Source organism: Saccostrea echinata, unplaced genomic scaffold (genome assembly GCF_033153115.1).
Source record: "Saccostrea echinata isolate AGI-Se365-2 ecotype Australia unplaced genomic scaffold, CSIRO_AGI_Sech_v1 ptg000025l, whole genome shotgun sequence".
Classification (NCBI taxonomy): Eukaryota; Metazoa; Mollusca; class Bivalvia; order Ostreida; family Ostreidae; genus Saccostrea; species Saccostrea echinata.
In genome coordinates, this window is record NW_026889774.1 from 20710737 (window position 1) to 20735109 (window position 24373).

A 24373-nucleotide genomic window follows, 5' to 3' on the forward strand; every position below is an offset into this window, starting at 1 on the left:
TTTTTTTTGCGTTTACGGTAATATTTTTCTTTTCCTCCGTCCTTCTATTTAAAAAAAGCTATGGACTCCATTTGTAAAAACTAAATCTAGTTCCTGGAATTTATTACATTTTATTGAAAGAAAAATATAATTATTATTGAACGCCTACGAAAAGCAGATACAAATCAGGAGAAAATATTTGATATATTGACACAAAACAATCTAGCTGCTAACATGATTTTAAACGGGTAAAGGTCTGTATTGATTCCGAAGGGGTACTGTAACCGTATATATATATATATATATATATATATATATATATATATATATATATATATATATATATATATATATATATATATATATGCATTGTATATACATGAGATCGTTTTGTTTCAATTTTTGTACATATCTATTATTTTGTATTCCGATCCTTAATAAGCCTGATATTTTTATATAAATATATATATGTTGTACAACAGTTTAAAATCACGCTCGGAAAAGATCACGATTTGCTCATACATGTATATATTTTGTTTTGTTTCGTTTAATTTGATTTTTTGTCTTATGATATTCATTGTGTTATTAATTTGTACTGTTTCTGAATATACCCGCTACATTGAATATCAATTTTAAAAAAATCCGAATATGTGTATATGTTAGGATATAATTTGATTTTATATTAACCTGTTGATATTATATCTATGTCCTTGCTAACGGTATTTATATCATTATTTCGTTACGGTTTGTGATTTAAAATACTCAGTTTTCTATTGACATAAGAGCGGGTTTCGTCTATATTGTGCACTTTAATTTTTATCATATGAAAAAGAAAAAAATGCGAACACTCGTATGTTCGTAAAAGCATTTATATTTTAAAGGGAAAATATTTATTTATAATCAGTGTATATAAAAAAAAAAGTTTATTATAAATGTTAAAAGCAAGAAAGAACGTCTTGGTTCAGTGTAAAAAGGGGTAACCATTGCTATTATTTTCTGTTCAGTTTCAAGAATGTGGTTACAGCAATTCCTGTGCGAATAAGTAAGCTCTTTGTGTAGTTGAAGTGATCTAGAAAATATTTGACTTTCTGATTATTGGCACCTCTTTAACACACACACACACACACACAACTTGTCAACTTAAAATAAAAAATATTGAATATGAGTCCGTTTTGTTATTTTAGTGTTGATCACTGTAGCACAGTTTAATATTGCGTCATCTTTTCTTGGTTATTGTAAAGAAAAAAATTAAGTACAACCACACTGCTTACACCAAACCACTGATCTGACCGACGTATTTCAAATCCAAGCGATCTAAAGGCCTGTACACCAAGCTTTGATTGGTTATATTTATATGGAAGTATCCTCAGGTAGATTCAACTTTGTTCAACTGACGACCACTGGTGTAGGTGGGCTATGATATACATAGGAATACAGGGGGAAAGATCTGCTGATAAAGAACAGTGTCATAGTGACATGTGAGCGTTATGGCCCATGGGCCTCTTGTTGTTATCACCTAATAAATCTACACAACCTTTTATCACTTTATATGAAATTATGAAGAAAATTTGAATGAAAAATGAAATTGTATTCGGCTATATGCTTATTCAGTTTACTTAAAATCTATTTAGTTGTTATTTTCATGATTTTTGAGAAAAAAAAGTATGAAGCAACTGTCCTTAAGTTCAATTAACATCAATAAAACCTTACAAATAAATGGATTCGATACGATATATCCTGGTGAGCTTGAGATAAAAGATACTACAGAGTCTGACACGTCTGTTTCATTTTTGGATATTTTACTTGAAAAAGACGTTAATGGTAATCTAACAACCAAGCTTTATGATAAACGTGATGACTTTAACTTTTCAATCGTCAACTTCCCTTATACTTATGCATATATACCTTCATCACCTGCATACGGGGTATATATCTCTCAGTTGATTCGATACGCAAGAGCATGCTCTACGTATGTACAATTTCTAATTATACAATAAAATGCTTTCTTTGGTTGTTAGTACGGGAATTAATGTCGCAGCTGTTGCAGAAAAAATACATAACCCGCGTAAGCGGGTTATGTGAATTTTTTCTGCAGTAGCTGCGACGTTAATTCCCGTACTAACAAACAAAGAAATACATTTTATTGTTTATATTTATATCTTATTTTAAAAAAAACATTCAAAGTAAATTAAATATGTTAAATATTGTATTATAGATGTGTATATCATTGTATGCATAATTGATGGAACAGCCGTTGCTTAAGAAATCTATGCAGGTGGCTTGCTTAGTGTTGTTTATGGACTGATTAACGGCAATGGTTTTTATAAGAAATAAAGGAAATAATATCAAGTGGATGTAAATATAGCGGGGTAAATTATTGACAAACAAGTTGATGAAACAAGAATATCAGCTGTCTCGTTTAGTCATCATTTCGTAAGTTCTTTGGTCGATACCATGACCTTACCAGCAAATACAATTTATCATTGAGTCAAATGCTGACTGACGTTTTTCATACTAATTGTTAGGCCATTATTTACACACTGAATTGTCGACGGATTTTTCCATTATTTCCCGATCATGACAAGGAGCACATGGCGGGTGTGACCGGTCGGCAGGGGATGCTCACTCTTCCATGGCACCTGATCCCACCTCTGATGTTTGGAGGTCCGTGTTTGCTCTGCTCCTATTTTGTATTGTTTAATGGACTTTTCAGCTTGAATACTATTCGTTATCTCCATATATATCATTCGGATTCCAAAATTCGGGGGGGGGGGGGGGGGGGTGAGTGTTAAATTCTAAGATATGAAACAGCTAAATCACCACATTTCCGAAAGATTAATAAAATCTTGTTTTAGTATAATGTTGACTTAAGAGTAAATAAAAAAGTAAAAAGTAATTTGTAAGTAAATTATTTTTTTTAACCAAAAATGTTGAACTTTTCGAGGTTCATTATTTTAAAAAAAAATTGTTGAGCATGCGCGATTTGCATGAACAATATTCGATGGTATGTTGCCTCATATCTATCATGTGTTGAACGGATTTTTGAACCAGAGATATAAATAATTTATGTCTCTGGTTGAATTATTAAAAAAAAAACAACCGTAAATGCATGTGTTGCCAAATTTTAATTTAGCTCGATCACTAGCAACTCGTATGTGTATAGCCATAGGACACAGGCCTTTGTATCGCTTTATTCCCACTTACCATAGGCACTCCCCTGCTTAATTGTTAGAAAATATATATCTACTATACTATAAACATAGTATAGTAGATATATATTTTTTAACAATTAAGCTGGGGGGTGCCTATGCCACTTACAAAAAAAATTGGGGTGTGAAAAAAAGATATATTTTTTACACCCCATTTTTGTAAGTCGGACTAAAGCGATCTAAAAAACCTGTGGTAAAGGATGGGCTTTTTTCAGTTAATCACTACATATCATAAAGATTAATAAAATCTTTTTTTTTTAGAATAATGTTGACAGTAAATGAAATACTTTAAAAAGTAATTTGCAAGTAAAATATTTTTTGTATGAAAAATGTTTAACAATTTAACATTTCGAGTTGTGTTATTTTCCAAAAAACAAAACAAAAAACAAAAACAAAAAAAATCTTAGACCCATGTGATCAACATGCGCAATTTGCATGAACAATATTGGATATGGTATGTTATTTATCACGTGTTGAGCAGACTGTTGAATCAGAGACATAAATAATTTATGTCTCTGGTTGAATTATTTAAAAAAGAAAAAGTACTTCTATTGTAAATTCATGTGTTGACAAGTTTTAATACTTGCTCACTCGTAACTCGTATATACAGAACGAGCTTTTTTCAATAGTATCTGATTTATTATTTTCGTCTTGTTGATATTTTGTTTGTTTCCCTTCCGGGGTCATTTTGAATAAATTATGCAAATTACAAAAACATGCCATGACGTAAAATCAGCCCATCTCTTTCGTTGTTTTGATTGGTTATCGGTCTGTGGTGTTACCGTACTACATCCAGCTCATTTAGACATGGAGAACGTGGATGGCTGGACGATTCCAGCCGCAGATAGTTTAGTTGACCATGGAAATGATTTTTTGACTGCTAACGATCTAAACAGTGCAGCTCTTGATGATATCGATGGTAAGTCCTGATGGAATTTCGCGTTTTTGAATAGAATAGCCATCCTGAAAAGTCAGTGCATCTGACACATTTTCTGTAGAAAACAACTTGTCAAATAAAGATGAATACATGTATTGTTTATTAAAATATACTAAAAGTTAAGATATTCAACTCTGAATTCGTAAATCGTCGATTTTTTATTACGTTTGTATTTGACAGTGTTGGGGGGGGGGGGGTGGGGTGGTTGTGGCGTGTGCGCTATGGCTGTTTGCAGAACTGTAGCTGTCTGGAACAGAAAATCCCATCTCTAGGCCTATGTCTTTCCGAGTTTTCTGTCCCGGAGAGTTACAGTTTTGCAGATATGTAGAAGTGAATAGGTAAGAAAGAGTCATTTCATGTTAGGCCAAGATGATGAAAGCATTTAACTACATGTTTAGATAGACTTATTTAAAAATGAATGTTCCTATGAAACTTGTGTTAGTTAGTTGGAAGTGTTTCTTAAATTTTAATTGCCGATAGACATGAGGCTTGCGAGTGTCTATTGACATTTAAAAAGTTGAGAAACAAAAGGGAGAAAACCGGTAATGAATGAGCACACATTATGGAACCATTTTCTCCCTTTACTAAAATTCTTCAAAATAGTTTGAGCATAATTGCTGCATGAAACACAGATATTACTTAAGCATGTGAATCCATGATAGGTGCTCTCTAACATGTAAGAGAACCCAAAAAAGAATCGTTGTGAGAGGGTGATGAAACACATCGGTAATTATAGAACGTGTAATTATGTGGTGTATATGTGCCAAGCTATTTTTTTCCATGTACAAAATATAAATAATATGTATTGGGGGTTGACTTTTGTCTTGTTTTACAGATATTGTCCAGTATATGTTATCTGACACAAGTTCAACCAAGAACGATTTGTTTGATGGCCAGCTGAATTTGTTAAAACCAGAGGCAGAGGGTTTTGTGGACAGCCATCCCTTGCAAGACCCAGTGAAACATGAATTGTCCTTTGATGAGCAGTTGGATTTGTCAAATCTGAACAGTAATAACTCAAGTGTGTTATTAAATGATGCAAACTTTAGTGCTGATAGTTTAAATGGATTAGAGGGCGTGGACTTGTTAGAGACAGTGGGAGGGGATACTCTCAAATCACCCCTTGTTAACATTTCGCATTTCAATAGTGCTCAGAATCTTCAACAGGCTGCATTAAAACTTCAGAAACAAGTCCAACTTGTTCAGCAGCAAAAACAGTTGTTGCTACTGCAACAACAGCAACAGCAGAAGCAGCAACAGAAGCAACAACAAGCCCAACTTTTACAACAGCAGTTAAGACTAATTCTGCAACAAGCAGCCACAAAGTCACCACCACCAGTTGTTGCACAGCCCCAGCCACAGGTTCAACAGCAACAAGTGAGCTTACAGCAACTGCAACAGGTAATGGATCAAAAGCCATTTTAAAATCATGAACAGACCAAGAAAATAATAAAATCAGCATGTAAACATGATGTAAAGTTTTATTAAGAATTTTGAAGATATGATGTTTGAACTGTGTCTTTTATTTCAGCTTTTACTACAGTCACAAGCTTTGAACCAGTCCGTTATATCTGCCATCCCTGCTTCAACATCATCATCACCAGCGACACAGACTGCACAAGTCATCAAAGCACAGAATGTCACCACACAGTCACAAGTGGTATCCTCGACACCTAACATTGTCACTTTGTCCTCCCTCTCTCCAACCACCTTGACCCCCCAACAAACTGTCACCACCACTGTTCCCCAGGTACAAACTGTTGTAACTAGTATTCCTATTCAGGTGGTGGACAGTGAAAAAGTTCCTATAAATCGCCTCAACAACCCCAATAAAGTGCCTAAGAAGGGAGAGAAGAGAACATCTCACAATGCCATCGAAAAGCGTTATCGATTAAGTATAAACGACAAAATCACAGAGCTAAAGGACTTGGTTGCAGGCACAGAAGCCAAGGTAACAAATCTTTTTTTGCAGCATCATATGCAGGTCTGAAAGAAAAGTTCTTAATTAAAGTCATGGCTTATTAGCTATTATTTATTGAAAGGTTCATATGGGGATCTGCATAAAGTTATGTTGAATACTATGCAATGCCCATTTTCACTTTCTTGCAATTTTTTTTTGTTACAGTTGAACAAATCTGCTATTTTAAAGAAAGCAATTGATTACATCAGATTCTTGGTTAATACCAACAACAGATTAAAGCAAGAGAACATGGCTCTTAAATTGGCTGCCTCAAAGCACTGTAGTAAGTATATAAATCAAGTCATCCATTTCAAATTTTTGCAGATGGACCTATGAATTATCCAATCCACAATTATATGCACAATGATTCTTTTTAAATTTTAGACATTGAGGATTTGTTGAAACAAACTCCACTAACACCCCCAAGTTCTGAGAAAGGATCCCCTATTCATCTAACTCAGTTTGGAAGTGATGGAGAATCACCACCTAATAGCCCCATGTATGAATCAGGTCAGTGAAATTGTGAAACATTTCAGATGAATTATATACAGATAGATACCCATATCAACCCGTTTCTATATTGTTTGTAATCTGTGTTTCATTATCTTGTAGATTCACAGTCCGATTCTAGTCTTTCTGGAGGAAATGTCATGAATACCATGCGAGATCAAACCAGGATGGTGTTATGTGTGTTCATGTTTGCAGTGTTGGCATTCAATCCATTTGGAGCCTTGATTGGTTCAAGTTCAAACAGTGATGGATACGCTGGCCAACATGCTGGCAGAACACTTAAGAATATCAATGGTAGGTACAATACCCTTTGGTTTCAGCCATGTTAATGATACTCAACTTTTGCATGTTTAACAAATATTATTTTTCAAGAAACTCCTGGAAAAGTTACTTTTGGTAATATTCACGTTAATTGATCTGACAAATGGTTCTTGTAGATGGAGAGACAAATGGTTGGTGGGACTGGATGTTCCCCACTCTTTTGATGTGGGTTCTTAATGGTGTCATCTGCATTGGTGTACTGATCAAACTTCTGGTCTTTGGAGAGCCTGTAGTGAAAAAGAATACAGAGGCAGCAGTGTCCTTTTACAGACACAAAACTCAGGCAGAGGCTCACCTTGAAAAGGTAGCACATTGTTAATTTTTGCCCTTACCATATTAATGTGAATGCTGTTTAATATAATTTGTAGGAGAGAGTTGTGTGACAATGACAGTTTGATTCATTTCACAGGGTAATTTTTCCTGGGCAACAGATCAGCTACGGAAATGCTTAGCTTGCTTGGGAAGACCTTTGCCAACTTCAAAACTTGAATTAGTATCTGGTCTCTCATGGAATTTTCTGAGACATCTACTACACCGACTTGTTGGGAAGTGGTTGTTTAAGCCCACGACAGTGTGCAGCAAAGACGATGCCAACACATCAGCCAAGAATGCAGCACTTGTTTATCATAAATTGAACCAACTTCATTTGTCAGGTAATTTTATGAATTGTTGAATTTTCATACAGTTGGAAAAGGTTAATATCATTACTTAACTCAAAATTAACTTCTTATGCTTAAAGAAAAAATTAACCATTTTTAGGTCATATTCCTGGTAGTCCTTGGTGGGGAGTGAATCTGAGTTTGAGTGCCATTAACATGGCCGAGGCTGCTGGAGAAGCCCTTCCTTTGACTCAGTTAGCCGAGATTTATGCCACATGTGCAATAAGAATCCAATCTACTTTACCATGGAAACTGAAATTCTTATCAGTAAGATATATCTTTGTCAAACATTCTTCTGTTAAAATATTTCAACGAGATCACATGGCAAAATTTTCTATTTTTTCAAGTTTAAAAAAAAATTGAGTTGTGCCCCTTTTCATACTTATAGAAAGACATTGTTATTATTCTTATTAATTAAAACAGTATTTTATGAAAGTGTTTGGAGTAACAATATATAAAGTTAAGTTATATTTAAGAGTACAAAAAAGTAAGAAGCGGTTGATAGCATCATTTTGTTATCTGACAAGAGAAGAGATAAACCTGCTTCCCCCCCCCCCCCCCCCCCAAAAAAAAAAAAATTTGAAATTTTTGGCTTGAGAAACAAATTTTTTTTTTAATTTTTGGACTAAAGGGTTCAGGTATCCAAACTATTGTTCAAGATAAAAAGGTACAGCTGCATGTAATCTCTTGTAGAAATACTTGCTGAGTTGTGCCAGAAAAGCTTGTTTAACAAGTGGAGACCGTCTACCTCCCAGTGTCCAGTGGCTTTCTCATCCAGAAGGTTACAGGTTTTTCGTCAGGGGGAAGTGGACTCTAGGAGGGAAGAATAGCCTCTTTACTACTCTAGGATGTGAAGGTATTTTAAAACAAATCTGTAGATGAGTTTGAAAGCTTTCTTATTGAATTTTCAAAGATGAGTAATGAAATAAAATTTTTGCCGTTGACTTTTCAGCTGATCCTTTGGAACATGTTGCTCAGATGTTTAGAGAATACATGCTGGAAAAGGCTCTGTTTTCACTAGGCAATCCAGCCAGAAATAAGGAGGGACCTACACAGTCTGCAGAGGTGTTATTGTACACACAGTTACTGACAGACAGTGCCACCTCCACAACCAAATCAGTCAACTTATCAGAAGGAGGCATTGGCACCACCGCAGGTAAATAATGTTGATAATGAAATTGATACAAAGGTCAAATTCTGTGTTTTAGGAGTATTGCACTTGACATGTGAATTGATCATGAGTGATTTGGTTTGATTACTGGGAATTTCAGGTGGTGATGAATTGGGTCAATGGTGGTCAGCTGTTGTTACGGTTGCTATCAACTGGTTAGTCGGAGATGAGGAAAATGCAGAAGCTCAGTACCCCATGTGTGACTCCTTCCCTCAGAAACTCCAACAGTCTGAGTATGTAGTGTCTCAAGTTTCGCAATATAACCTCGGCCAAATAATAGTTAAAACAAAAATGATAGTGCTAGCAAATTTATATCTTATTTTGCAGTGATCCTTTGCCAAAAGCCGTGCTGGTTGCTTATCGTGCCAGGAGAAACATGATGACAAATACTCATGGATATTCTCACTGTATCCGCCAGTGTGACAGAGCAGGTCGTCTGCTAAGAGAGAGTCTGAAGCTATCGTATTCCAAACAGAATGAACAAATTGTACAGGTAAGGCCATTCAACTATGTTTGTCTAGAGTTCTATTTCAGGTTACATTTGGACAAGAAGTGAATTGGTGTGGCCATAGTGCATTGTAGTTGCATTGCATTTAAATGAAGTGTGCAATGCATCTGCAAAGCAAATATGGAAATACCTTATGTCAACTGGTTACCAATCACATTAAAGGAGTTGGGATCTTTTAAACCTGTTTGTTAATTCTGTCAATTTTTTTTTTGTCCGGCATGTAGTAAAAATGATTAATTTTCTTTGTAGTTTCTTCAGCTTCTTGTTTGTGACTGGCTGTTGACTACAAGAACAGAGCTTTGGGAGAAGAGTTGTAAAGAGGAATCCACCACAGCTTCACAAACAGAAATGATAGCCTTCCAACAGGACCTGAACAGCTTGAGAAAACTGGCCCAAGTGCATAAAAACATTTTACCAAAAGTAAGTTAGATCAGTAACTTTTGAATCACACTGTATACGAGATCAAGTCTTGTGAGTTGATATGAAATATTATGAAAAGATGATTAAATTAAATCTTAAACGAGATGATTCCTGTTTTTAATCAGGTGTTCCTGCATGAAGCCACAGCTCGACTGATGGCAGGTGCTAGTCCCACCAGAACTCAGCAGCTCCTGGACAGAAGTATCAGAAGGCGACACCCAAGTAAAAATGATAAAGGTAATGCAGCTTTACAGGAGAATTTTTAATTTATAAAATTCATTAATTTTGCCTTTTAATTTCTGCAGTTAAGATTTCAATTTTATTGCTAGTGAATTAAAAGTAATTTGGTATCTAGTTACTTAAAAATATGATTGTATTGATTTGGTTTATAAAAATATGATTGTATTGATTTGGGTTACAGGAAGCACTGAGCACTCTGAGAGTGACACTCCAGATAGAGATCAGGCTAAAGCTTTAATGATGGCAGGCAAACACCTCCCAGAAAACATGCTGCCATGTAATGATGACAGAATAGCCTTGATATCTGAAGCCAGCAAAATGTACGAGTTCCTGGGTGACAAGAAATCCCTACAGAACTGTCGACAAATGATCATGCAGTTTGAGGACAAGGTGTCTCAAGCTACGGTGTTGTGTTAGTGAATGTAAACTGTGATACCTCCACTCCCCATTAGGATGAAAGGGTTATTTATTTGGTCAAAGATTTTGTGAAGAGTTTTGTGTATGAAGTGCTTTTGTTTCATATTTCATCATGATCATGAATTCATTGAGTATTTTTAATTAAAAAAAATACAAACTTGATTTAAATTGTTCATCTTATTTGCTGTATGGTATGGTATCTGATTTTAGATTTCTAATTCAGCAAGCCTTTGCAAACTTGAGTATTCCTCATTTCATTAGTAATTACTTCAACTTGAGTACAAATTTAAAACCAGATATTGCACCATATACTGAGGAACTGATTAATTATGGAAGTTTTGAAGGAAGCATTATTGGCATACATAGCCAGTGTTATATAATTTTCAACACTTGTGGGTGGAGAGCTGCAAATTTTAGAGCTATACTCGGCACTCGGGGGGTATTGAGCAGTGAGGGATCTTTATTGTGCCAGAACCTAATGCGACATGAGACATTGGTATATCTGGTCTCGTCTGAAGGACCGGTCTCCACTTAAGGATCAATTCCTTCCCCTGGGACTCTATAGCTAGAGCAAATGCCTGCGCCATGCTGGTGACCCCAAATGAGAAGTGATTTTTTAATCAGGGCTGATGGAGTTGGTGAATGGTTTCATATCCACATGGCCCTTGGATATTTTATCCTCCCTGAGTGATGGTCTATTGATTGAATTGATGAAAAGGCACAATTCTTCTAGACATGAACTGATTGGTGTAATATTGAATAACTCGATAAGCTCCATCAGTTAATAAGCTGAGCCAAAGACTTGAAGAGCTAATGCTATGGCCATTTGTGCTGTGTGGTGAATTTTTTAGAATATGGGCCATATCTCAAGAACCTTTTCACAGAGTATCCTTGACCCAAGGGCCCTCATTTTTAGCTCACCTGAGCTGAAAGCTCAAGTGAGCTTTAGTGATCACATTTTGTCTGTAGTCCCTCTGTCTGTCTAGCTGTCCGTCCGTCTGTAAACTTTTCACATTTTCGACTTCTTCTCCAGAACCACTGGGCCAATTTCAAGCAAACTTGCCACAAAGCATCCTTGGTTGAAGAGGGTTCAAGTTTGTTCAAATGAAAGGCCACGCCCTCTTCCAAGGGGAGACAATTAAGAACTGGTGAAAATTTGGTGTCATCTTTTAAAAATCTTCTCAAAAACCATTGGGCCAGAAAAGTTAAACTTATGTGACACTTTCATTACATAGTGTAGATTCAAGTTTGTTCAAATCATGACCACCGGGTGTAGGGTGGGGCCACAATGGGGGATATAAGTTTTACATAGGAATATATAAGAAAAATCTTCTCAAGAACAACAAAGCCACAATTAGTCATATTGATATGGAATCATCCTCAGGTAGTGTAGATTCAAGTTTGTTCAAATCATGACCCCCAGGGGTAGGATGGGGCCACAATGGGGGATAACCTAGGAATATATAGAAAAAATCTTTAAAACTCTTCTTCTCAAGAACAACAAAAGCACAATAAGTCATACTGATATGACTTGGTAGTGAAGATTCAAATTTGTTCAAATCATGACCCCCGGGGTTTGGGTGGGTCCACAATTGGGGATCAAAGTTTTTCATAAGAATATATAAGTAAAATCTTTAAAAATCTTCTTCTCAAGAACAACAAAGCCACAATTAGTCATATTGATTTGGAATCATCCTCAGGAAGTGTAGATTAAAGTTTGTTCAAATTGTGACCCCTGGGGTTAGGGTGGGGCCACAATGGGGGATCAAAGTTTTACATAGGAATATATTCATGTAGGTAAAATCTTTAAGAATCTTCTTCTCTAGAACAACAAAGCCACAATTAGTCATATTGATATGGAAGCATCCCCAGGTATTGTAGATTTAAGTTTGTTCAAGGCATCCTCCAGTGGTAGGGTGGGGCCATAATGGGGGATCAAAGTTTTGCAAAAGAACATATATAGGAAATATCTTTAAAAATCTTCTTCTCAAGAACAAAAGCCATGGTGAGTCATATTGATATGGAAGCATCCTCAGGTAGTGTAGATTCAAGTTTGTTCAAATCATGACAGGCGATCAAAGCTTTACATATGAATATATAGGAGAAGAAATCTGCTGACAAAGAACAACAGGGACATATTGACTCAGGTGAGCATTGTGGCCCATGGGCCTCTTGTTTATTAAGTCTAGGGATGTGACCCTTAAACAAGGGGAGATAATTAGGAAACTAAAAACAAAAGTACTGGATGCTAGAAAAATCTTCTCAAGAACCACTGGGCAGATTATCACTAAACTTATACACAAGGATGAGGATATGTTGTAAATTGAAATTATTCAAGGCATCACCCTGTCATGTGGCAAAGGCTGTGACCTCAAGGTCTCTTCAAAGTTGACCAAAAATTATGTTTTTGTTAAAATTTTATATTTTGCTTACTATAAGAACAAGGATCATCAAATCTTGTCAGTTGATGCATCTTAGGACCTTACATCGTTGACTCAAAAATATGTCATGGTGACCTACTTTAAGAATTTTACATGTATTCATTTTCAATCTGATTTTGATGCATATCTTGGACATTTTGAAACCTATGATCATCAAAACTTGTCAGTTTATGCATTTAGGGCCTTGAAGTGTATCAACAAAAAAAAATAGGTCACCATGACCTACTTTGTGATTTAAGGTCATTATTTCAGATACTGAGGGGTTTAGAATTCCCAAACCTTGTAAGTTGATACATCTTGGGGCCTTCAAACATATTTATCAAAAAGAAGGTCATAGTGATCTACATTATTAATTTTGTAGGCATTCATTTTCGAATTGTTTAAGACGCATATTTTGGACATTTTGAAGCCTATGATCATCAAACCTTGTCAGTTGATGCATCTTGGATCCTTGGAGTACGTATGTCAACTGAAAAGTAGGTCACCATGACCTACTTTTGGAATTTTATGGCTATATTAACATATTTTCAGATAATGATTGGCAAAGAGTCATCAAACTTTATCAGTTGAAGCATCTTGGGCTTTGGGAGTATGTCAACTGAAAAGTAGGTCACCTTGATCTACTTTTGAAATGTTACGGCTATATTTAAATATTTTTCAGGTACTTATTAGCTTGGAATCATTAAACTTTGTCAGTTGATGCATCTTGGGTCCTCAAATGTGTTAACTAAAAAGTAGGTCATAGTGACCTACTTTTGAAATTTTATGGCTATATTTCACTATTTCAGACTCTTATTGGCTTAGAATCATCAAACTTTGTCAGTTGATGTTTCTTGGGTCCTCAGAGTGTGTAAACTAAAAAGTAGGTCACTGTGACCTACTTTTGGAATTTTATGGCTATATTTCAATATTTTAGATAGTAAGGGGCTTCAAAACATCAAACTTTGTCAGTTAATTCTTTTTGGGGTCTCAGAGTGTGTTAACCAAAACGTAGGTCAAGTCTTTATCTAAATATATAGGAAACTAAGAGGCTTCAAATAGAATGATAGACTGCACAATTTATCAGAAAAGCTATTCAAGGCCCTATGGCATCAATGATAGCAATGTGCTATGTTGACCACCAAAAGGGCTAGGTAAATTAAATACATGGAGATTAACAGTAGATTTTATTAATTGTTTTCAGTTTAGTTTTGTTTTTTTAAATTCCTTTTGCTACCAGTGCATGAATGTTGTATCTTTTGGACTTGCACCCCCCCCCCCCCCCAAAAAAAAAAAAAAAGCGAAAGCAAACTCACTAGACATATAAACACTTATGAAGTTGTTGTAAAATTTAAACATAAAACTTCTAGGGTATTTTTGGAGACTTTGCACTCAAGTTCTGCTTCAAACGGGCGCATCGATTTGATCGGGTGTGAAATACGTTTATAGCGAACACACAAACGTCTGCATCACCTTGATCTGACATACGGCGCCAACTTGAAAACGGGCAAGGAGCAGAAGCTAAGAGGGAAAATGTTAAAACAGGTGATTTTTTCATTCATTGTGTAAACATCTTTAAAATATTCATCAGCACAGAATATTATCTGTTAACTTGTACATGTGCAGATATCTGTGAAAATTGTTTTTCCTTTGACAGAAGATTTGAAAACTTTTTCCTAAAAGAAAGTTCAACAAATCTTATATATTTTCCCTATTGTTATTTGAATGTACTCATACATCGTCTTAATAACTCGGCAGTTACATTATTACTATACATATATAAACACTTCTCAGTTCTTTTGCCATTTCATTTCATATTTATAATTTTCATAATTGATGCAATGATCACAAGATTCAGGTGGGTCTTTGACAACTCAATAGAGACAACTCACCGAAAAAATTTACAGACACAACAACTCATCAGTACGAAAACTGTAGATAACACAAGTTAGAGAATGGACATCTCATAGATGTGACAACACACTACACTCATTGAACAGTCTAGACTAGTTAGAATAATAATCTAACTGTGTCTCGGGACAGGCCCTCACTACAGTTAGAATGCCTCCCATATACCCGTAATGTAGCAGAAAATTGCAGAATTGCTCCGAAACGATTTTTGAGAAAATTAATAAAGTTGCATCGAAAATAACAGTCAAATTAATCATAACAAACCTTTTTGAGACTGTAAATACCTTTCATCTAAAAATTTAATCCATATAATGGAAGAATTCAACACTTTTTCACCACCGTTTTTTACTCGTTTCAAATTTACACACCGTGTTGACATTCGGAACTCTTGGGATTTTTCATAGTAAATGCACTGAGTTAGAGTTATCTCCCGTATTTTCTTTGCTACATTGAATACACGGAATGCATTCTATCGTTAAACTTGTCCATAGGACATTTATCATTTTAACGATAGAATATTCTATCTAAGTTTAGACAGACTCCCAGAAACAGAGTGGAGTGAACACCCAAAACAGTCATTGGTTCCATCGTGCATCGTACATGGCATATCTGATGTAAACAAACAATCATGGATTCTTGTAAGCTTTCTCTAAATGTATGGCCACATCATGGCTCTATTTAGTACATTGTGCCTTTATTTTAATTTTTGTTGAATAAATAAATATTAAATTATATTTATTATAAAATGTGACGTTTTTGGGATTATCCGGATTATTCTCTAGGAATCGGCCCCTAATAAATGACTGTGCACAACGTCACAAAATATTGTGGATCCTGTGTTTTAAAAAATGAACTCTATATCTTTATAGATCTAATACAAAAGCAACCCCCCAAGTTTGTTTCAGCAAGTAAATTAACAGTATCCAAGCATAGTTTACAAATCAAGTACAAACTATCTATATTTGTTCATTATCTCTCTCTCTTTATGTACCCTTTCTGACACCTAATGTCATTAGGGCACCTGTTAGGGCATTAGGCTACATAGTTAGAGCACCTGTTAGGGCATTATGCTCCATAGTTAGAGCACCTGTTAGGGCATTAGGTTCCATAGTTAGAGCACCTGTTAGGGCATTAGGCTCCATAGTTAGAGCACCTGTTAGGGCATTAGGCTCCATAGTTAGAGCACCTGTTAGGGCATTAAGCTACATAGTTAGGGCACCTATTAAGGCACTAGGCTCCATAATTAGGGCACCTGTTAGGGCATTAGGCTCCATATTTAGGGCACCTGTTAGGGCATTAGGCTCCGTAGTTAGAGCACCTGTTTGGACATTAGGCTCCATAGTTAGAGCACCTGTTAGGGCATTAGGCTACATAGTTAGGGCACCTGTTAGGGCAGCTGTTAGTGCATTAAGCTCCATAGTTAGGACAGCTGTTAGGGCATTAGGCTCCATAGGTAGAGCACATGTCAGGACATTAGGCTCCAGTAATTATGGCACTTGTAAGGGTTTAGGCTTCATAATTAGGGCACCTTTTAGGGCATTTGGCTCCATAATTAGGGCACCTGTTAGGGCATTAGGCTCCATAGTTAGGGCACATGTTAGGGCATTAGGATCCATGGTCAGGGTGCTTGTTAGGGAATTAGGCTCTAAGTATTAGAGTAGCCACACCTTCGTTAGGTGTCAAGACACCTAATACATTTATGGCATCTGTTAGGTGCCATGTTTAGGGCACTAATTAGGCTCCAACAAAAACATTTCATTAAATTATTTTTTGGATGTATTGACTTATTTATCGTTTCTGACCTTGGCATAATCATGATTTAGATATTGAATTCCATACTTTTAAAGAAATGTTTTCATAATTTTTTGTCACCTTGATTTGAATTTTATGCAATTTCTGCAATAAAGATGTCAGACTTTATAATGTTGTAGACACCCAGAATGTAATTTAATTTAAACAGAAAATGTGTGGGTTTTTTAATTTATTTTTTTTTTAATTTTTTTTTTTACCACAGAGCAGATACATTAACAGGTTCAACTTTAGAAGACCTGTCCAGAATTAAGATATTATAATATATTTTTTTCTTGTTATTTACTTGTAGGATGAAAAAGTGTTCAAATTGTTTTTAAATTTTACTTTAAATTTATTCAATACATGTGACATTAATATTGTAGAGTTGTTGTCATCCACAAGTTGTCTTTCTGTGACTTGTTGCAGAAGCATGAATTTTAGGGAAAAAACAAAACACTGTTCACTCTGACAAATCAAAGAGTGAGTTGTTGAAGTAGCATTACTTGTTAACTCGGCAATCATGAGATTTGGACTGTATAGCATCCTTGCATGAGAAAGAGCCCATACAAGGGATTAGTACATTACTCTAAATAGTTGCAGTTAAACATAATGAACATCATGTGTCAGCGGAGGTTGACAATGGTTTTCTGAGGGGTGTCAATTTTGACTGGTACCCTCCAAAGCACTATGAATACATGTACTGCAGTCTTTAAAGTCAAAATATAGGAATATCTAAGTACATCTTTATTACAGTTTTCAGAAAATTTTTATGATTGTTTATTTTAATAGTAAGGCCATTAGTGTTTTCTATGTTTAGCGTCCACCCATCTTTCAAATACCTACCTACCTATTCGTTAAAAACACACAAACCAAAAAGTAAAACACAAGTCTTTATAGTCATAAAAATGATGTCATCCAAAGGATTTGATTCCATTTATCTATTTTTCTATATCTATTCTATAGATATATCTATTCTTCAGCAAAATCAAGGTAATAAATGCATAAAATATTCCAAATATGACATATTGTAGACAAATACTTAGAGAAATTGACAGAATTCAGTGATTTCGACCAGGATAAACATTTTCAGAACTCCTGATTTTGTTTGTTTTTTCTGATATGGAGTGTCAAAAACCAAGGTGCACGCGGACGCTAAGCATAGAAAAAACTTGGAATGGCCTGATTAAATATTGCAAGTAAAAAATGGGATAGTTTCAAAAATGAGAATTTAGGTGTATTTTAGAAGGAAACTTTGCAAGGCTGTTTTTGATGAAAGGATGTTAAAATTAATTATGTAATCTGACAGAGTGACCAAAGAGCAGAAAAACTTTTGAGATATCGGTGTTTGTTCACAAGAGTTTTATTCACAGATTCAATTTATGGAGTGGAAATACCTTTTACTGGGAGTGTTTGCTTTTAATTTTTAAATCAATTTTTACCTGTGCTCTACTGATACACGTGGACTATGGTCACAGCAAGACCTAGTTGTTTTAGAGCTGGCAGATATAGTTGACTTTAAGATTTTTGTAAAGAGGGGAACTTGATTTTTGTAAAGAGGGGAACTTGAAAGATTAATCGAAAAGGTAAGCTGAAAATAATGAATTTTTAACTGCATTAAATCTTCTTTGTTTAAGAAAATTCAAAAACAAAGCAAAAAAAAAATCCCCAAACTCCAGGAGAACCAAATCATTTTTATCGACATAGACAGGTGAATCAGATTAATACCTGGAGATAAACAGCTATAGTTGCTTGCAAACATCGTTTTTTTTTTGGACGGAAGTTTGCAATTAACAAAGTTAATAAACACCGATAAACAGATAGATGCATCAGCAAGGAATTTGTTGTTCCAAAAAACTCTGACCTGCTGTGTATAAAAGGTGGCAAGTAATAGTCATTGTTTTTCCCTTCTTGATGTTCAAGGTTAAGAGGTTGCTTTTTTTTTATTTGATGGATATTCCAACAACTTGTTATCTGGAGAAATAGAAAGAGGGAGCAAATAGGCCGTGCAGTTAGTTTTAAATAGGAATGATACTTCAAAGTGACTTTATCTTTTTCTGATCATTTAATTCAGTAAGTATGTCATCTTTATTAGGTCTTTCCACCTTTCTGTGGAAAGACCTATTGAAATTGTTCTGTTTATTATTATTATTATTATTTTTCCGCCGAATGGTTTTTTGTTTCAAAAGTTATCGAAAAGATTTATAGTCCATAAGAATGTACTTCATAAAAGATTTTTGCAGTTGACCCTGCGTATATGAACTTTGACCTCTTAAGGAGTTACAACCCCTTTCGCAATAAAACCTTGTTATCGCTACTCCTTCAAAACCGTAAACCATAGAGGTACAGAACCTTCACCAATGTCTTCGACTAACTGAGGGGACTCTTCAATCTTTTCATTGCGAAAGTATTCGTGGACCCCTTTTATGAGTTATTGCCCCTGAAAGTTTTTGATGTGTACGAATAATTAAAAATTTTCAAAACGATAAGTCGTAGAGACATGGGACCAATTGCATAAGATTCACTGACCTTTGACCTTAAAATATATGCAAAGGTCAAAGGTCAAGGTCATTCAAAATGTGAGAAATTAAGCTCTTTTTATATCTCTTTTGTCTTTCAACATATACTAAATACCTTTGCATCATTAATATGTCCTCTTAAAACTATTTCAAAGATTTCATACTTGTCCCCTAAAATTTACCCCTTTAAAAGTTATTGCCCCTTTTACTGAAAACCTTGTTATCGCTACTCCTCCGAAACCGTAAACCGTGGAGGCACAAAACCTTTACTAATGTCTTCAGGGTCTTTAGACACAACTTCAATCTATTCAGTGCGAAAGTATCCGATGACCCATTATATGAGTTATCGCCCTTTAACGTCTTTGTGCTTACTATTAAACCTTATAACTTTAAAACGAAAGGTTGTAGAAGCATGGGGTCAAGTGCAATGTGACCCTTGGCCTTTGAACTTGAATATTTGTTCAAGGTCAAAGGTCAAGGTCATTTCAAAATTTTTTGAATTTTCATTTTTTTCTATCTTTCAAGCCATTTATGGATTCTTTTTGTATAAAAATTAAATTTAGAGAGTAAAATATAAAAAAGTATTTGAAATTTAAAGAAGGTGGAAAGACCTCTAATTGTTCGAGAACAAAATGATTTGTCGATCCTTTCAATGAGTTATTGCCCCTGAAAGTTTTTGAAGTTTACGTATAATGAAAAATTTTCAAAACGATAAGTCGTAGAGACATGGAACCAACTGCATTAGATTCTTTGACCTCAGACCTTAAAATTTTTGTCAAGGCCAAAGGTCAAGGTCATTCAAAATATGAGAAATTAAGCTCTTTTTATATCTCTTTTGTCTTTCAACATCTACTAAATATCTTTGCATCATTAATATGTCCTCTTAAAACTATTTCATACTTGTCCCCTAAGATTTACCCCTTTAAAAGTTATTGCCCCTTTTACTGAAAACCTTGTTATCGCTACTCCTCCGAAACCGTAAACCGTAGAGGCACAAAACCTTCACTAATGTCTTCCGGGTCTTTAGACACAACTTCAATCTATTCAGTGCGAAAGTATCCGATGACCCCTTATATGAGTTATCGCCCTTTAACGTCTTTGCGCTTAATATTAAACCTTATAACTTTAAAACTAAAAGTCGTAGAAGCATGGGGTCAAGTGCAATGTGACCCTTGACCTTTGACCTTGAATGTTTGTTCAAGGTCAAAGGTCAAGGTCATTTCCAATTTTTAAAATTTTTCATTTTTTCTATCTTTCAAGCCATTTATGGATTCTTTTTGTATAAAAATTAACTTTAGAGAGTAAAATATGAAAAATATGAAATTTAAAGAAGGTGGAAAGACCTCTAATTGTTCGAGAACAATTAGTCTACTAGTTTTTGTTATTTTTGTTATTTTTTATTTCTTGTTTAGATTTAAAATAGATAAAGTGTTAATTAAATTTAATACTGGACAAAATACTTTGATCAGATTAGCCCTTTTTTTTCTTTTTTTTTTTTTAAATGAATTTAAAATGTTGATGTAACTAAATTTTTAATGTATGTCATAATTGGAACTTATTAACATGTATAGGTTTCTTGAAAAAAGTTCTGATGCAAAATCAATGAATTAGTCCCCTACCAGAGACTAGGTTTCCTCCTCGTCTGTCCATCTGTCTGTCTCTCTCCATCTGTCTGTCAGTCTCTATCACTTAGTTTTCTGCCCTTTTATTCTAAATGCTTGGAGATATTGAACTGATTTTTGGTATGTGAGTGTACTTTGAAGATATAGAGAAAAAGTGTGCATTTCTTTGCACTTTGATAATTTTTGAACAGAATTGCAGCCTTTTAAAATTTTTTAAAGGGAATCACAGATTCTGTTCTTTTCCCCTAAACGCTTGCATATATTGAGCTGATTTTTGATATGTGCATGAGTCCTTGATAAAAGTTATAGTTAAGTCAGCATTTTATTCCACTTTGATGATTTTTCTATGGAGTTATGGACTTTTTAATTTTTTAGGGGTATCAGATTACATTTGCCAGTAAGGGACAAGTATTGCTCAGAATGCTTGTTTAAATTGACATCCAGTTGTAAAATGTTTGGTCCAAATATTTTCTTTGCAAATAATGCTAAGGTATCTACACTTTCAAGATAAAAGCAGCTTGTTTATTACCTGGATACAGGTTAGAATCTTAAAGTGTTACATGAAAATCTGAAAATATATGTGTCTGCATTTCCCCCTACAATACAGTCATAAAAGCATGGATAGATTGATGTTTAAATTTTGAATGTACAAGTATTAATATTAGCTATCTGTCAACATTTTAATGTCATTAGGCACAAAATTGCACAAGTCATTGGTAAGTTAGGTAGATTATAATATGAAATCAATACTAGTAGAGCACTGCAGTTCACACACTTTCATATTTGGGAATTAAAACAGAGTTATATTATCTGAATCATATTGATATAGAGATAGCTAGATTAAGATAAATGTTCTCAGTTTGGATTTGACCTTGAAAATCTGTAAAGAGAGGGTTAATTAAAATTAAATGTAGCTGATTTCTACAAGCTGTAAATTTACAGTATATACCGTGAATTATATAACTGAAATGCAATTTTGGAAATGAATTAAATTTCAAAAATATCTTAATTTTTATGCACTTGTATTTGAAGATTTAGGGGCATATAGATTTTGGTCTGTCTGCCTGTGTGTCTGTCCTCAAAAACTTGCCCATAACTTTTGAACACTTGGTCTTAGGGCTTTAGATTTCACATGTGTATTCCTTGTGACAAGACATTTCTCTGGATACCAACATTTTTAGCTCACCTCAATGAAGTTGGGGGAGCTTATGTAATACCCTCGGCGTCGGCGTCCCAGGTTAAGGTTTTTGGAGCAGTTTTCTTTTCAAGTACTTGTATGGCCTATATTAGTCAGAGATGCATGGAGGATGCTTCTAGTGTGTTTCATTGTACCAGTCAAGGTTTCAGATGTTGCAATTTCAGCTAAAGAATGACCAGGTTAATGTTTTTGGAGCAGGTTAAAGTTTTTGGAGCAGATCTCATTTCCAAGTAACTGTAAGCCCTATATTGACCAAACTTGCATCGATGATACGTCTAAGGATGCACACTACTGGACTTGCTTTGGATGCTGAATCTGACCTATATTTTCCAGATGAGTGACCAGGTTAAAGTTTTGGAGCAGATGTCATTTCCAAGTATCTATAAACCCTATATTGACCAAACTTGCATGGATGATACATCTAAGGATGCACACTACTGGACTTGCTTCGGATGCTGGATCTGACCTATATTTTCCAGATGAGTAACCAGGTTAAAGTTTTTGGAGCAGATCTCATTTCCAAGTAACTATAAGCCTTATATTGACTAAACTTTTATGGATGATACATCTAAGGATACACACTACTGGACTTGCTTCGGATGCTGGATTTGACCTAAATTTTCCAGATGAGAGACCAGGTTAAAGTTTTTGGAGCAGATGTTATTTCCAAGTAACTATAAACCTTATATTGACCATGGATGGATGGGCATGGATGATACATCTAAGGATTCACACTACTGGACTTGCTTCAGATGCTGAATCTGACCTACATTTCCCGGATGAGTAACCAGGTTAAAGTTTTTGGAGCAGATGTCATTTCCAAGTAACTATTAGCCCTGTATTGACTAAACTTGCATGGATGATAAATCTAAGGGGGCACACTACTGGACTTGCTTCGGATGCTGGATCTGACCCACATTTTCCGGATGAGTAACCAGGTTAAAGTTTTTGGAGCAGATCTAATTTCCAAGTAACTATAAGGCCTATCTGAACCAAACTTGCATGGATAATGCATCAAGGGACGAACAATCTCAAACTTGCTTTGGATGCTGGATTTGACTTACATTTTCTGGATGAGTGACTAGTTTTAAGTTTTCAGACAAGTCTATTCCCAAGTAACTGCAAGCCCTATCAGACCAAAATTGCATAAATGTTGCATCTAGGGATGGACACTACTAGATTATTAGTTTAGTGTGGGACTTTGCCTTACTTAAAGACAACATTCGTTGAGGTGAGCTCTGTAATCTCTGATTACCTATGTTTTATCTCATGACCTTAACCTAGGAGTTTGACCTACTTATGAAAAATTTTAACCTTCACCATAACTTTTGAATGGTTGGTGCTAGGGCTTTTATATTTCACATGTATATTCCTTGTGACAAGACCTTTCTTAAGATACCAACACTTTTGACCTCATGATCTTGACCTGGAAGTTTGATCTATCTATGAAATTTGAACCTTCACCATAACTTCTTAATGGTTGGTACTTAGGGCTTTCATATTTCACATGTGTATTCCTTGAGGCAAAACTTTTCTTAGATACCAACATTTTTGACCTCATGACTATGATCTTAGCATTTGACCTATTTTTGAAAGACCTTATCCTTGGCCATAACTTCTGAATCAATTGTGCTAAGGCTTTCATATTTCACATGTGTATTCCTTATGACAAGACTTTTCTCTGGGTATTAACGTTTTTACTGCTTGACCTTAGAGCTTGACTTTCATTTGGGGGAAAAAAAACTTAAATCTTGACAATGAGCTGCCATATGGGGACATCAGTGTTTTGCAAACACATCTTGTTTTTTTTTTCCTTTAGATTAAGTCTTCAACTTGATTTGAAAGTTAACTTGCATTCAGCAAAGTAAAGGAGGAGGAGATATTTTCACCAATTCAATTCAAAGAGTTGTGCCAGTAAATGGATCTCTGAATCCATAATTGTTGAAATAATTGTGCCCTGACAAAAGAAAATTTTATTTAGATTTGAGGTAGACCTAGACAGAATTGAAAGACGAGGATGCTATAGCTTTTTTTAAGTCCTCCAAATAGGTGTTGGCAAAAACACTCAAAAAGGTAGTTTCCAAAAATATTTTAGGAAAGAGAGTTCTTCAGGGTATTAAAGAGGATTTGTTAGATTTGCAAGTGGAACAGGTAAAATATATCAATACAGAGTATATAATACACTTGGTTTTTTTTTTCTTTTACAATTCCTTGAATGTTGCATTTAAATCAACATGTCACAACTGAATTAAAGAAAGATAACTCTAGCATGCACAGTCAGATTTTAATCATAACAAAGATATAAGTGTTGTTTAATTATTTTAAATTGTTTTTCATGAAAATGATAGGGAAAGAAAAACAGGATGTCTATGAAATTTTGGTAAAAAGCAAAGGATAATTTTTTCACCATGCATGTTTTTTTTAGGGTTAGTGAATCTCCATTATAACCACTAAAGAGGATTAATGACAATTGAATTTATGACTTCTCAAAAGAGAAAAGGTCATTATCATATTTTTTTCCCATCCACCATTTTTGGATAATTTATGTTGCAGTCACTTAAGATAAATAGGGTGAAAGAAAGGA

The 24373-nt window shown here is 34.8% G+C and overlaps 1 protein-coding gene across 1 annotated transcript; it reads left to right on the top strand.

Annotated features, from left to right (window-relative positions):
• The first annotated feature begins 3948 nt into the window (after window positions 1-3948).
• Window positions 3949-10493, top strand: LOC133192129 (sterol regulatory element-binding protein 1-like). Its single transcript, XM_061328007.1, has 16 exons — window positions 3949-4107; window positions 4961-5526; window positions 5657-6076; window positions 6251-6368; window positions 6470-6595; window positions 6698-6889; window positions 7033-7220; window positions 7326-7569; window positions 7676-7842; window positions 8269-8431; window positions 8528-8731; window positions 8847-8979; window positions 9074-9239; window positions 9504-9674; window positions 9800-9911; window positions 10096-10493. The coding sequence occupies exons 1-16, from the start codon at window positions 3996-3998 to the stop codon at window positions 10329-10331; spliced, it is 3318 nt and encodes a 1105-aa protein (XP_061183991.1). The 5' UTR covers window positions 3949-3995; the 3' UTR covers window positions 10332-10493.
• Window positions 10494-24373: the final 13880 nt, after the last annotated feature.